The 13,487-nt window shown below is 41.3% G+C and overlaps 1 protein-coding gene across 1 annotated transcript; it reads right to left on the bottom strand.

The window, feature by feature from the left end:
• Positions 1-1,008: 1,008 nt before the first annotated feature.
• On the bottom strand, positions 1,009-13,464 carry maco1a (macoilin 1a). Its single transcript, XM_038724214.1, has 11 exons — positions 13,385-13,464; positions 12,197-12,338; positions 11,636-11,762; positions 11,349-11,472; positions 11,041-11,219; positions 8,586-9,123; positions 8,132-8,290; positions 7,096-7,278; positions 6,776-6,896; positions 6,241-6,415; positions 1,009-3,183 (listed from the first exon to the last, which is right to left on the bottom strand). Exons 1-11 carry the CDS (start codon positions 13,462-13,464, stop codon positions 2,981-2,983), a joined length of 2,031 nt encoding a protein of 676 aa, XP_038580142.1. The 3' UTR covers positions 1,009-2,980.
• Between the last annotated feature and the right edge of the window lie 23 nt (positions 13,465-13,487).

Below are 13,487 nucleotides of genomic sequence, written 5' to 3'. Positions count from 1 at the left end.
TCAGGTAGTGAATACACACAAGAAATGACCAGATCTAATCCATCTTCATTATGTTAGTCAGTTATATTCTGTTCATGTGGAGGGTTTTTAATCAGTTGCATTTCAGTTAACATTAGTTGTGAAATAACGCTGCTCAGAAATTATTTAGCCAAATCTAGAAAACTTTATAACTATACCAGCTTGGTATCTTCATGAGCGCAGCCTGAGCAAACGTTTCTGCTTTTGTAACCTACTTTGTTTTTATATGCAGTCTATGTTTTGTTTACATGAATGCAGCATACTGGTAATTGTTGAGATGTGACATTTATAGTGACAACCATAAAAGCTCTATCAGCAACTTAAAAGGCATTTTCTGATTTTAATTTGTATTAAATTGGTTTCTATTTTCTCTCTTCAAGTTTCAGATGCCATACAATTGTGTCAATAGGCGTTGTATTGCGTTATCTTCCTGGAATTGGGAAGCGTGACAGCTGAAAATATTTACCTAAAATTAATTTAAGCCCATTACGACACACAGACACATACTTAAAACCTTTTTGCCTGCCCTAAAGCAACTGAATGCAATTTGTCTTTGTATGTTTTTACTACGAAATATATATTTACAAGGAGCACCTGAAGGCAACATCAAACCACAGAGCAACCCCATTTTTCTAACCACTGCTAGAAGAAACACGGGTTTAGCAGAGGATGTCAACAATATTCATCTAGCTGGCTCGCAGGTCTGGGAGGTGAGAAAAGATAAACTAAATGCTTGAAATGCATATGAATTGTTAGCTAAATGGAAATTCATGTAACTTCTGAATTGAGAAGTTTTGTTTGTCAATAAATGCAAAATCAGACTCCCAGGGTTCTTTTAATTTGTCCTCTGGTATTAAGTTTCTTTGTTGTGACATCCCAAACGTTATGGATCACACGGTCACCATCTCCTGGCTGATTCTGGGTAAAAAGTTTGGCCTCTTGCTGTTGTCATATAAAGGAAAACTAGACATACAGATCTTGACACGTACGCAGACTGAAGAGCTTGCATTGCCACCAGCAAGACTTTCTTTAATAGTGATGGCCAAAGTGAAAAGTGTGACACAGACACCGTCACTTTGGGTAAAGAAAATAAACATGGTGGAACAATGAGAAAAAGAAACCAGAGAACTTTTTTTATAACCTTTTCTTCCTTCTACACAAACCTATAAAAAGCAACTTGAGAACTGATTTCACAACACCAGAGCGATCCACAAAAAATACTTTTTTTTCCCCCCCAGGGAGGCAACATGACATCACAACATGGTCAAATGGTTCAGGGGTAACCTTTTCCCAACACAACACATTCACAGAATCCTTCCTGGTTAAGAAAATATAGGAAATCAACTGAATATGATGGGAACTATCAAGGAGGTGCCACTCAACAAAAGTCTGTAACAAATAAATAAATGTGTCAATAACACAATCAGTCCAACCGCCTGCTGCTCCATCATGATCAGCCCAGAACCTTGTAAACACAACACTATATGAATATGTTCCAATGACAAAAAATTATAATAATAATAATAACAGCACTCTTCTGCAAACATTATGCTAGCTACATCAATCAAAGTATGGATGGAAACCAAACATCAACACTTGGCACTTAAAAAATTAAATTAAATAAACAAAGAAAACATTCCTCAGTAAGTTAATGTACATTGCTGTAAACAACTAAATGCCAACTCTCGGGCATAATAATGAAGTTCAGTTTGGTTGGTGTCTGGCATACCAAGACCGTGTCACCATGAAATGACTTTTTGTACTTTTTCCCTTTAAGCCTGTAACATTGTGATCTAAAGATTGAATGCGTCTGAGGTGACACTTTGAATGCTGCATTGAAACGATCAGAATGTGAGAAATTTTTTAACTCCTACGAATGAAAATCTGGCAAATCTGAGCTAGAGTGAGAAACATGGCCATGAGGCTTGATGCTTTTAGATCCCAGGATTGCAAAGTATGTGGTTTTTGCAAGATAAAAAGACAAACTGCAAGGCACTGTAAAATCTGCAAATAAGGGTAACGACCAGTTACCTCGACATCATTAAATCCAGTGAATAATATGGCGGGTTCTAATTTGGTCCAGAAGGAGAGGCAAGGCGTCCGCAGCAAACAGGTGAATGTTAATGCAACATTTTGGCAGTGCCAGGTCGAATCTAGCAGTAGCATTCTTTTAGGGCAAAACTACATCTGCGTTGTCCACTTACTGATAATCCTGGAGAGCATTAAGAGAACAAATTGTATTGGAATATCTGAAGAACACAGCAAACGTTTATCTGTTAAATATTACTATTTTCGAAGAAATGTACATTGTCATAACTGAAATGAACTGTTACAAAACGAACAATCACTGATTTAAGTTAATGGTGATAGCAAAACATGGATAGTTATACATTCATGTAACTCTCACAGGGCTTTACTTTACAGGCGAGTTTCAGACTCAAACTGAAAACATGTCTTCTGTCTTAATATAAACCATCACAAAAAGCCAGTTGTTGTTTTTTTTAATTAAAAGCCTGAATGTCAGTTCACTATAGAAGAAAATATCACTTTAGAAGAAGCTGTAGGTGTGGGGGTTATACTGACACCAAAAGAAGACTGACATAAAGCGATGCATGATGGCGCTTCTGTGGACATTTGGCCAAAAAAGTGTGTGTTCCTTTCTCCCCCTTCACCCAGACCTCGCTGTCTAATGGCTAAATCCCGAAAATCAACAAACCGCGCCCCCCCCTCAAAATAATAGTTTTCATAATAGAACCCAAAAAAAGGAACCTAAAACTCAGATGTATGGAGGGGCTGTGTGCACTGTGTGTCTGTGTGTGTGTATGTGTGTGTGTGTCATTATGTGGAGTGCAAAAACTGTCAGGGGCTGGTAAATTCAAAAATAACCCAAACTGGAACAGAGAGCTTCAACAAAACAAAGAAAGAGACAAAGTTCTGTCTGACAACAGTGTTGGCGTCAGAGTCATTTTTTGAGGGGCTGGTACACTGAGGCGTTGGGGTCCAGGGAGGAGGGACTATTGTCCATGAACTTGGAGGAGTAGTGAGGGGTGACGGGGCTGAGGTTGCTGCCGTCTGATGAGTAGGACAGGCTGGGCATCACTGCCATCACCTCTGCTATCTTCTGCTTCAGCTCTGCGATCTCCTGCTCCCTCTGGTGGATCTGGCCTGGGTGAGACGAAGGAAACAAAGACATTTCGTATCACAGCGCTGAGAGCAGAGTAAGGGGACATTTGTTCCAAAGTGACCTTACAAATTGAATCCCTGACAGATCTAGGAATGCTCGGCCGAGGAGATACAGTGCCAGCATACAACACGTGAACACATTAAATGCCAACACCAAATCTGAAGGATGACAACTTTTGGTCCCTTTTATGCTTCGCTCTTCCCCGTAGTTCCTGTAGATTTCCCTTTTAGGTCATCTTTAGTTGGCCGTAACCTGGAACAACAAATCTATCAGCTGTTTAGACTCCAATGCTACGTCATATTGGACTCCAATCTGTGGAGCTACTAAGTTCCTGTAAACATCCTTAAGACTCAAACTTGTAAGATTCCCATGAGAACGCCTGAGCTACTGTCTCTCCCTAATCAGTCTAACTGTGGTCTCCCAAACAAGGACCGTTACATGAGGGAAATAACTAGAGCAGGAAGAACAGTGAACACTTATGGGCACAGCTAATGACTCCAAAGGCGCTTTTCAATCAAAAGTACCAGGGACTATTAAGTCCCCAGGTCTATTTTCAAGGAACTAAAAGGTTCCTTCAGCCCATTGTTGTGTGCGTTTCCAACGTGGCCTAAAGACCAGCGAAGATTAGGCAAATTAACCAGCTGACGTAGGCTGTATGCCTGGCTGTACACAGCGATGCACAGGTTTATTATTTGTAACCACTATCCATGAGCAACATTTATAAATAAACATCAGATTTGAATGGAATATAATGACAAACTACAGGCTATGCTTGACCATTAAAGCAGCTTTTTTGTGTGGGAGCTATAATGAGCAGACACGCGATAAAGTTTGTTACACATTTAATAACAAACTGGATAAAGCCATCTAGTTCTTAAAATAACCCCAGCAGATAAAACAACACAAAAATAAAATTGCGACAGTTTGGAAGGTTATTAAAACATTTCCAGCCAAGAGCTGCAGATCAGCTGCAGGACTCACGTCTGTCTCTACTCGCTCATTCCGAAATTCACTGCAAGGCAAGCTCCACCCCCCCAAAGTACCCGGTACTTTCGGAAAGTACTACCCCCCCCGAGCAGGGTCTTTTTAGGGGCTAAAATAAAGACCCCAGAACTACATTTAGACCCTGGTCAGTTCCTCCAAAGGTTCCTAGTTCCGGGGTATAGTTCCTTTGGTTGAAAAGCAGCTCAAGCTTGACCTGGCTTACCTTTCCCCTGTCACATCAGTTAAGCCCCCTATGAATATTAACATGGATATTTATCTTGACTGGGTCTAGAACTTTGAATCCGCCCACTCCACCGAGTTGACTAATTCTGGTCCGGCATCATGACATGAAACATCGGCTATCTCAACTGAAAAAGTAAGTAACCCAGTGAGCTCCGCAGGGGGCACTACTGATAAGCCAATGAGCACCACGAGCAGGACTAACGCTGTTGTTGAGCGTTGTCAAGCTGTGCAGTGGAACCAAAGAGGAGTAATAACAGCAACGGCGACCGCCACAGAAAAGACAGACACGTCAAATTTATTTTACACAGACGTCTTCTCAACGTCACCCAACATCGTAGTTCGTTTTTAATTTGCTCTGCTCCACTCTTAAAACCCCAGCAAAACCATTATGTTGGCATGGCTACGCATCAGCGTTGACTTGACGTAAAATTTAGGCAGATTTGATGGTCTCTAGTGATTGGTTAGGGGAAATGGAATCCCCCTCCCCCACTGCAACATTGCCTACAAAGAGCGAATACACCTAGATAAGTTAAATAAGTTGGCAACACCGTATAAACAGTATGGCTACATCTCTGTTTGTAGACAAATGTACATCGTCTCACAGTATTGTTATATTGCTTAACCCTGGGCTGTTGTGAATTTCACACTTCATCTTTTCATGCCATATGCTGCATAGTAAGTTGCTCTTTTACAAGCTAATGAGGCCGAGTGGAGTGGTAATATTAATTGACAGCTTACAGACATTTGACATGTCCCAGCCATAGACTGTATATAAAGATAGACTATATATCCAGTAACAGCAGGGAACATGTGTAGCTTATAATATTAATAACAACTGCATTCCCTTTGTATGCTTATTGTCATGATTTGACACTTAATGGAGCTGAGCCATCATTAAAGAGATTAATGTGATGTGATTTTATTCACTGTATATTCTGAAGAGGGCTGTGGGAGAAGTGTATGAAAATCTATGGCTGAGATGAGAAGATGCATAGCCAATATTTAAGTTTTACAACATAATGTAATATTCATATTCAGCAGAACAGGTGTCTGTTCTAATGTAACACAATAGTGTACAATTCAAGCAATAACAAAAGGGGTCATTTATTTTTAAAACACTAGTTGGGAGAAATCATATGACTTGTTTTTTCATATTTTTTACTACTCTTGTTTTGTTTTTAAATAAACAAAGCAAGCAAACAAGCAGACACGTTAGTCCTGTCGTAGACATTAAAATACGATGGGGAAAAGTAGTGAATAGTAATCACTTGATCCCATGGGGCAGTGGCACAGAGAGCGGCCGAGAATAGGGAAGAAAGCCCTGTAAAATGTCCGGAACAAGCTATTAAATGGTTAGAGAAACAGCACCATAGTGGTAGGGGTCTTGTGGTGTAATGTTTGGGGGTTATTGATTCTATTTCCAGAAGCAGAAAAATATATGTTCAGACATTAGGTTGCAGATGGTTAGGGTACAAGTTTAGAAATGGTTTACTTTAGGTATGGTTTGATGTTTTTCATTCGCTGATAACATAATGAAGTTTAACAAAGGCAAGCTCTTTTATTTATCATGCCACGTATCATTTGCATGTCTTGCTAATCAGTTATATTCTATCTTCTTCAACAAACCTCTGGTTGTTTTTCGTGTTTCCAAGCACTATTGATTTAAGACACTTTTAGACAGATGCATGGGTCGAGTTTCATCGTCTGTCTTTTAGATCATTTATTGCAAATGAGTGAGTTTTATGCTGATAACAAAACAGTAAGCAGCAGTAACATCAGGAAATCACTGCGTCCCTACAGTCAGCATATACCTTGTGCTATCTCCAGCTGCCTTTTGGCGTCCCCCAGTGCAGAAAAGAGGTCCAGTTTGATCCTGGTCTCAGCACTCAGGCTGTTCTCCAGGTGCTGGGTCTTCTCCTGCATGGCTGACAACGCTGACATCAACACCTCTGTGTCCTTCTCGTTCTCTTTATACTTCCGCAGCTCCTGTATGCGACAGGATAGGAAAGAGAAATTAAATTGGAAATGAGATAAAGATGGTTACGCTACAATTTTTTCTTTGTATATTTTACAAAAATAAAAATTATTATGAGCAACTAAATGGTCTTATTTTCTAAACAAAGCTTTCACTATGCTGAATGGTTGATGCAATCAAAAGGCACAGTCTATTTACTAAATTACATGAATTACTCAAACAGTGAGTGATCACATTTGTTGTTGTTCAGATTAAATACATTCAGAGCATTTCCATCAAGTATTTAATAGTAGTCTCTTTAATGACCTAGGAAACACACATTCACTAACCTGAAGCATTATCATATCAGAAAAGGAGCCATTCCTTCTCACCTGACACTTGCCCTCCAGATCCCTAATCTGCTCCTCTTTAAGTTTCATGTCCATGCTGAGCTTCTTACACTCTGTCTCCAGCTCTCTGATACGACCACGCAGAGAGTCGGTCGACTCCACTCTGTCGGACAGAAGAGGAAAACAGCACGTTTAAGAGTGGAAAAAACAAATATGTCCAAGAGTCAACCGATAAAAGGAACAAAGACTAATCGTTGACTCCCTGTGTTGATATCTACTGATCTGCTTGTTTATACGAGGTGAAATTACAAGTTCATTTTGATTACACAAAGCTGGGCTAAATACGCTAATCTAATGAGTACCTAGTCGCAGCAGCCAATGCTACAGCCCTGGCCGCAGAGGCCTCTTCTATCTTCTTCCTCTTCCTCTCCTCAGCCAGCTGTTTCTCAGCTAGGGCGCGAGCCTCCTGCTCAGCCTTTAGCCTCTTCTCCAGCTGGGAGATGGTCTGCTTATCCTTCTGTTTGGCCTGGACGGCACTGTGGAGCCTGAAGTACAAAGAAGAACACAGTCAACCTGGCTGGATCAGAAGATGAAACGCACTTTTGAAACGTAGAGTATTTGGGTTGTTTCCTTAGACAGGAACGGGGGAAACAATGTTTGTGTAACAAGTCTTAGCCAGACACGTGGGGTGAACACAGACAATCTTTCAGAGGTAGAAATGACAAACTTCAAACTACTTTGCTACTTCAAAACGTTTTGCACACGTGAATTGTTTACCTTTTTACTAAGCGCTGTGATCGCATCTCTGTTGAAATGCAGTCACCAAGTGAGGGGAGCTCAACTGGTGACACCTGATTCGTCAGGTGATTCAGTACAGTCAATTGAGTTTGAAGATATTGTGTTCAGGATTTGGCCAATGAAGTGGACGTGCTAGACAGATTGCCACATTTCTGACTGACAGGAAAGGTGTGGGGGGGAGGGGGCTTTCAGACGCTGTTCGACCAATCAACACATGAAATGAGTAATGACACACAAGCTATACCTTGGATTAAATATGTAAATCAAATACTCTCATTACAGTTACAACCACTGAGATCTAAACAATTGGCCATGAACAATAGCCAATTCAAGCTGGCATTTCAAGGAAAAAACACAGGAAGAGTGTAAAATAAAATGCCCCCCCTGTTCTGGTTGAATGCATTTGTAGAAATCATGATTTTGGCAGACAGGTTACACACATAAAAATCTTTAAAACCCAGTACCTGACTCCTGCTTCATATATGAAACCCCACAGAGACCGCACAGTCCTTAACTAACCAGCTACTTACCTCAACATACTGTGAAGGAAAAAGTAAGATAAGATTGTTGTCAGAGTTTAGGTGTACTACATGTACCCACTTGTTCTGCAGCAGCTCATTGTCCTGGCGGAGCTGGCCCAGCTCAGAGCGAAGGCTGCGGTCCTGGCTGCTCAGAGAGGAAAGCTGACTCCGCAGCTCTGACTCCAACTGCCTGTTGGCCTGAAGATCTGCCTTTAGACGCTTCACGTCCTGCTCCAACCTTTCAGAAGGGAAACAAAAAAGGGCCACCAGACCATCAAAGGGAAGCCAAAGGAAACCACACAAAACACATGCAAACAGTACAGAAAGAATCAGTAAAGATGTATTGGCTTGTATCCTTCAATCAAGAGTAAAAGTGAAACAGAAAGTAAGAAAAGACACAAAAAAACTGTAGGATGTTTGCTAATGTGTCATCAGCAATGACAAAATACAATGACAACCTCAGACCTTAGCAACAAAATGCACAGGAAGATGAAGAACAGCTATTTGAAACAGCAGGACAGTGTGTGTCTTACCGTACGAGAGCGTCCGGCTTGCCCAGCTGGTTGTTGGGGATGCAGTTCTCCACTGGATCCTTCTGGCCCTTCCCCGTCCCCTTCTGCTTCTTCTCATTCTTTGAGGAACCTGGCGGCACGCTGCCATTTGAAGTACTGTGATTCCGTGGAGACGAGTTGGAGATGTTACCCCCGCCTCCGATGGCATTTTTGTAGTTCTTCCCCGTGCCCCCCATATCCTCTTTAGAAGTAGTGTGTGTGTTGGTGTCGGTATGTGTGTTTTCTCCTGCCAGGTCGTTATTCAGTCTCTTTGCCCCGACGTAGTTCTCTATATACTCTGTCTCCTGTAGTTTGGAGTCCAGTGGGTGTATAATACTGTTGTTATTGATTCCAAATGTATTTTGTTTTTTTCCCTCACGCTCTTTTGCAGTACTGTCCTTCCCTTTTTCCCGGTACTCCAGTTCTGGTAACAGGACTGGGGTGCTTTTCTTTCCAGGAGGGGCTCCGTTTTGGGATATTACTGAGGGTTCTACCTCTGAGATCCCTTTAGCCAAAGCAGCTGGAGGAGAACAAATGTAGGCAGTGTTAAAAAACATATAAAAACATACTGGACAGAATGAACCAAATTCCAAAGCAAAATGGAAACATATTTGAACATAAACACAGATTGAATTACGTCATTTGTGACTGATACAAAACAGAGAAAGTACTTTTTTCTTTTGCAAATAACTTAACTGCAAATATCTTTGCTATAAAATAAAAGGACAAATAAAGTTACACAAATATATACACTCCCTGGCCACTTTAGTAGGTACACTACTGTATACAATATAATGCTATCCAGTGCAAGTGCTCTGCCACATATCCTACCTTTTTAATGAGGCTTTTTGTGTCTTTGCGAGAGGGGTTAAATCAACGATGTGTTTATAACAGAGGCTCTAGTTAGTGGTGGTCTTGCACTGGACTGAGTTATATTGAAATGTGTTTCTAGTATTCTTCCTCTCTCGTGTAAATGGGGAGGGAAAAACATTAGAAACACTTCTCTCAATATGATGCAGTCCAGTTCAACACCACTGCAAACTATAACCGTAATAAATGTTTAATTAACTTAATACCTCTCTGACAGTGTCAATTAAAACTGAACGTAAAGGTAGAATTTATGTTACCTGTTGTATTGGATTGCATTGGATATCACAGGTGTACCATTTTCACTGAGTATGTATGTGAATGTCAGTCTTAAGAACACTGAGAAAACAAAAAACTGTATAGCCCTGGATAAATGTGGCAATGGAATTTGTTAAGGGTGCCGTACAATTCTCTCAGGTTCATACTTGTTGTTAGGGTTTCTACTAGAAAATGTTCACATGCTTTAATGTTCAAAAAACACATATTTCTCATACTGTCCACTGCTTCAGCACCTCTTTTCATTCTGTCTGAACACTCAGTTTTAGCTCCTGTCTCTTTAACACCCTTCTCCCTGAAAGCCCACTTGCATCTGATTGGCCAACCTCTCCAAGCACAGAAGAGGGGCGTGGCTTAGCTAAATCAAGGCTTGGTATAGGAGACTAGGATCTCTGATGTCTTTCGGCTGCTTTGCCTCCACTTTTGCCAATTTATGGAGTTTATATGTTACTGGTTACTTTAGCAGCTAACTACTGCAATCAGCAGCGGCTACTCAGTTAGCCGTGCAGCTAGCCTATTGCTGATTCTCCCTGGACTGAAAGATTGGTGCTTCGAGGTGTGTTGGTGTTTACACCTCTTACATTACAGTACAGAAGCTTTGGACCGCTGGTTCAGAGCCAACTGATAACAGGAGCTACTGTTACGAACAGCTAGCGGTTAGAAACCTGTAGCGTTAGCAATCAGTATAGCTATCTGTCCATGAGGAAACTTTAAAAATCAGAGTTAAGGCAGAGCAGCCAGAGGACATCAGAGGGAAAACCAGAAAATAAAAGCATGTTAAAAGCACTTTCTGTGAGACATGCTGCACTGCGCTGCACAACCTCCAGCTGCTAACTCTGGAACGTAGGCTGGCCTATGTCACTTTGGGGGCGTAAACATCCCAGATGTTACTTAACATCTACCGCTTGTTGGCTTTTGCCCGTTTTTCAGGAGTGGGTGAGCGAGATTTTCATATGGAGGAAACAATGGAGACTGAGGCTCATGGTACGTCAGTTACATGCACTGAACTCTTTTTATTCAACTATGCCAAGGTAAATACAGTTTTTCATTCTAGGGAACCTTTAATTCAGTAAACACTAATTCCATGCGTGTTACAGCACCTGGTAGTTACATCCCACAATACCGACAGTGAACACCGCAGTCTTCCTTGTTTCCTGCCCCGGAGTGTCCTCACATTACAGTGTTGATGGAGTGTTATTCTACTGCCAGTTTTGCGTCTTCAGTCTATTGTGTTTTACTTTGTTAATAAGTATTGTAATAAGTGTTGTATTTTGTGTGCGTGCATGTGTCTCACCCTCCTCTGCCTCCCTCTCCTGCCTCTGCAGCATCTGTTGCTCTGGAGGTAAAGCCTGCTGTAGAAGCTGCATATAGAATTCATTCTCCTTCTGCACTTCCTTCTGTTTCCTCAGTCGCATTTTGTAGCTGACGTAACTCTTAAAGCCGAAGCCCAGAGTCACCACTGGATAGCCGATACTGGAAGGTGATAGAGTCAAAAAAAAAAATTTGTGTATGTTTTCGTTTTTACTATTAATCAAGGCCATAAATTAAATAAAAAATGTTTACTTATATTATAGGGCATTGTCAAAAGACTCAGATGTTTACCAGTGAGCAGCAAATGGTCGACACAGATCTACATGAAAGTTCTTAAGATCTTTAAACCGTATGGCGGCTTCGATGTACACAAACAGGATCCACAGCGATACAGTGGGTAAACAGACTCCTCTCTCTATGCAAAAGTAAAGGACAAGAAAAAATAATTATAAATCAGCACTCTTGCTGCACTGAAAAAAATTGGCAGCTATGAATTTCTTGTGCACCAAGTGTTTAAGGTGAAAGTAGCTGTTTGGCTGGCGGAGATGAAAAGGAGCCTGCAGGAAACTTGGACTGACCTGTGTGCCAGACATACTGGACCCATACGTAAGTGCTGGCAGCAAAAAACAGCCACTGGACGGGGATGAAGAGGAGGCAGATGATGTCTGACGTAAACGCCACACATACGAAGAAGACAGAGAACGCCTAAGTGTAGGAGGCAGACAAAGACAATTAAATACGCCATAGCAACTGTGCAGAAAACATGTCCATACACACATGCACTAATATAGAGGTATGTGTGCACATGCATGACTCCATTACACTTACACATCAACATGTACACTATAAAACAAACTCAAAAAAGCATATGTTGCTGCTTCCCCATCCAGCACTACCATGTTTAACAAGTATGAACTTAGCTACCTTTATCCAATTTGATTTGAGTGTTTCTTTGTTGCACCCCTGTACAGTTGGTTATTTCCACTGCATATTTGCCTTGTGGATTGGAGCTGCACAGCATTTAATCGTTGTTGTTTATTTATGCGCTGTAGAGTCTACACCACCTCCAGCTGGGGTAAAAGCATGCAAGTTAATGTCAGGTGGAAAGGGACATCAGGGTTATATAAACAAGCTCTTACCAGTCCCTGATATCTAAAGGAGTCGTAGACACTTCGAATGAAAAGCCAGAAGGGCCACAGGTACTCAAACCTGAACTCCAGCACAAAGTCGGCCAGCAGCACTAGCACCCACACCACCAGGAACTTCAGGTACAGAAATGTGCTGTAGGAGAAGACAAGATAAAGAAGTAAAAAAAAGAAAAACACAAGAAAGAGACAAAGAGCATTAACAGGTTTACTGTGGATTTAGATGGTATCATAACAAGCCTTTGGACGTCAGGTTTATACAACAGTCCTGTGTTTATAATGACATCTCCAGTGTGACTGCAGACAGAGGTACCTCAAAATCTTACTAGATTTGAGGGTAGATAAATGCCAATTCAACAGTGAGCATGAATGCAAATCTAGATATTCAAGTCTAATCATGTGTTTTTATTTTTAGAGAAAATTAAATAAAAAATTGTTGAGAGGCATCCAAATAGGTAACAGACAGGGGTTGGAAATAGATAGAGATCTAGTACTTATACAGTGTCATGTCTGGACATGTGCTTAAAGCACAGCTGGTATCCTATTCCTGGCTTGCCATCAATCAATCTATAGGAGAAGGCATGCTATTTTGACATGTCTCCTTAAATTATATTTGCGCGTTAGATATTGCAGTCAGACCTGATTGCTTGAGGTGGTTATTGTTTCATTGGTGTTTTTCCAAATTTAGATATCTGCCAGACAAAGCACAAGTGAGAGTGAGACCACCCCGCCAGCGGCGTCACCCCGGACTTCAAAACGAGCGCCTCTGACTTTGCTGCTGACATCTCACACTACAGCATGATTATTCTCACTTCACGTTATCTTTGTTTTAGCAGAAAACATTTCCATTGAGCCCGATGTGTTACAATTCATGCTAAATGCCCGCAGAGTCACGCCGCCACATTTCATTTTAATTTGGTCAGAAAATGAATTGAACTAACGCAGCTGTACCGTTAATGTTACATTGCCAGGGACAAATCATGAACGAGATGTCTCACAGTTCACGTTAACGTTAGGCCTATAAATTTTACAATACACGAGCATGTTAGTTTAGCTCTTTCTGTAGGTAATAACCCAAGCATGTCTGAATATGAATGTTGCAGAGGTTGGCAGCCCTGTCTTGACATATGAACAGAGGCGCCATTGTTATACAATAACGTCCCTCCAGCCCCTTTTTTGTACCTGCTATATATACCGTCGGTGATTCGGTTCCGTTTTAACGGCCGTCGGAGTTTGCTGCAGTCCGCATTGCGCCGCTTCATCCTCCCCCTGTTGATTCACTTGT

The sequence above is a fragment of the Micropterus salmoides genome, unplaced genomic scaffold (genome assembly GCF_014851395.1).
Source record: "Micropterus salmoides isolate LMB-PRFRI ecotype aquatic unplaced genomic scaffold, ASM1485139v1 Ms_hic_scaffold_17, whole genome shotgun sequence".
Classification (NCBI taxonomy): domain Eukaryota; kingdom Metazoa; phylum Chordata; class Actinopteri; order Centrarchiformes; family Centrarchidae; genus Micropterus; species Micropterus salmoides.
Note: the sequence above shows the minus strand (reverse complement) of the source record. Positions and strands in the feature narration are given on the sequence as shown.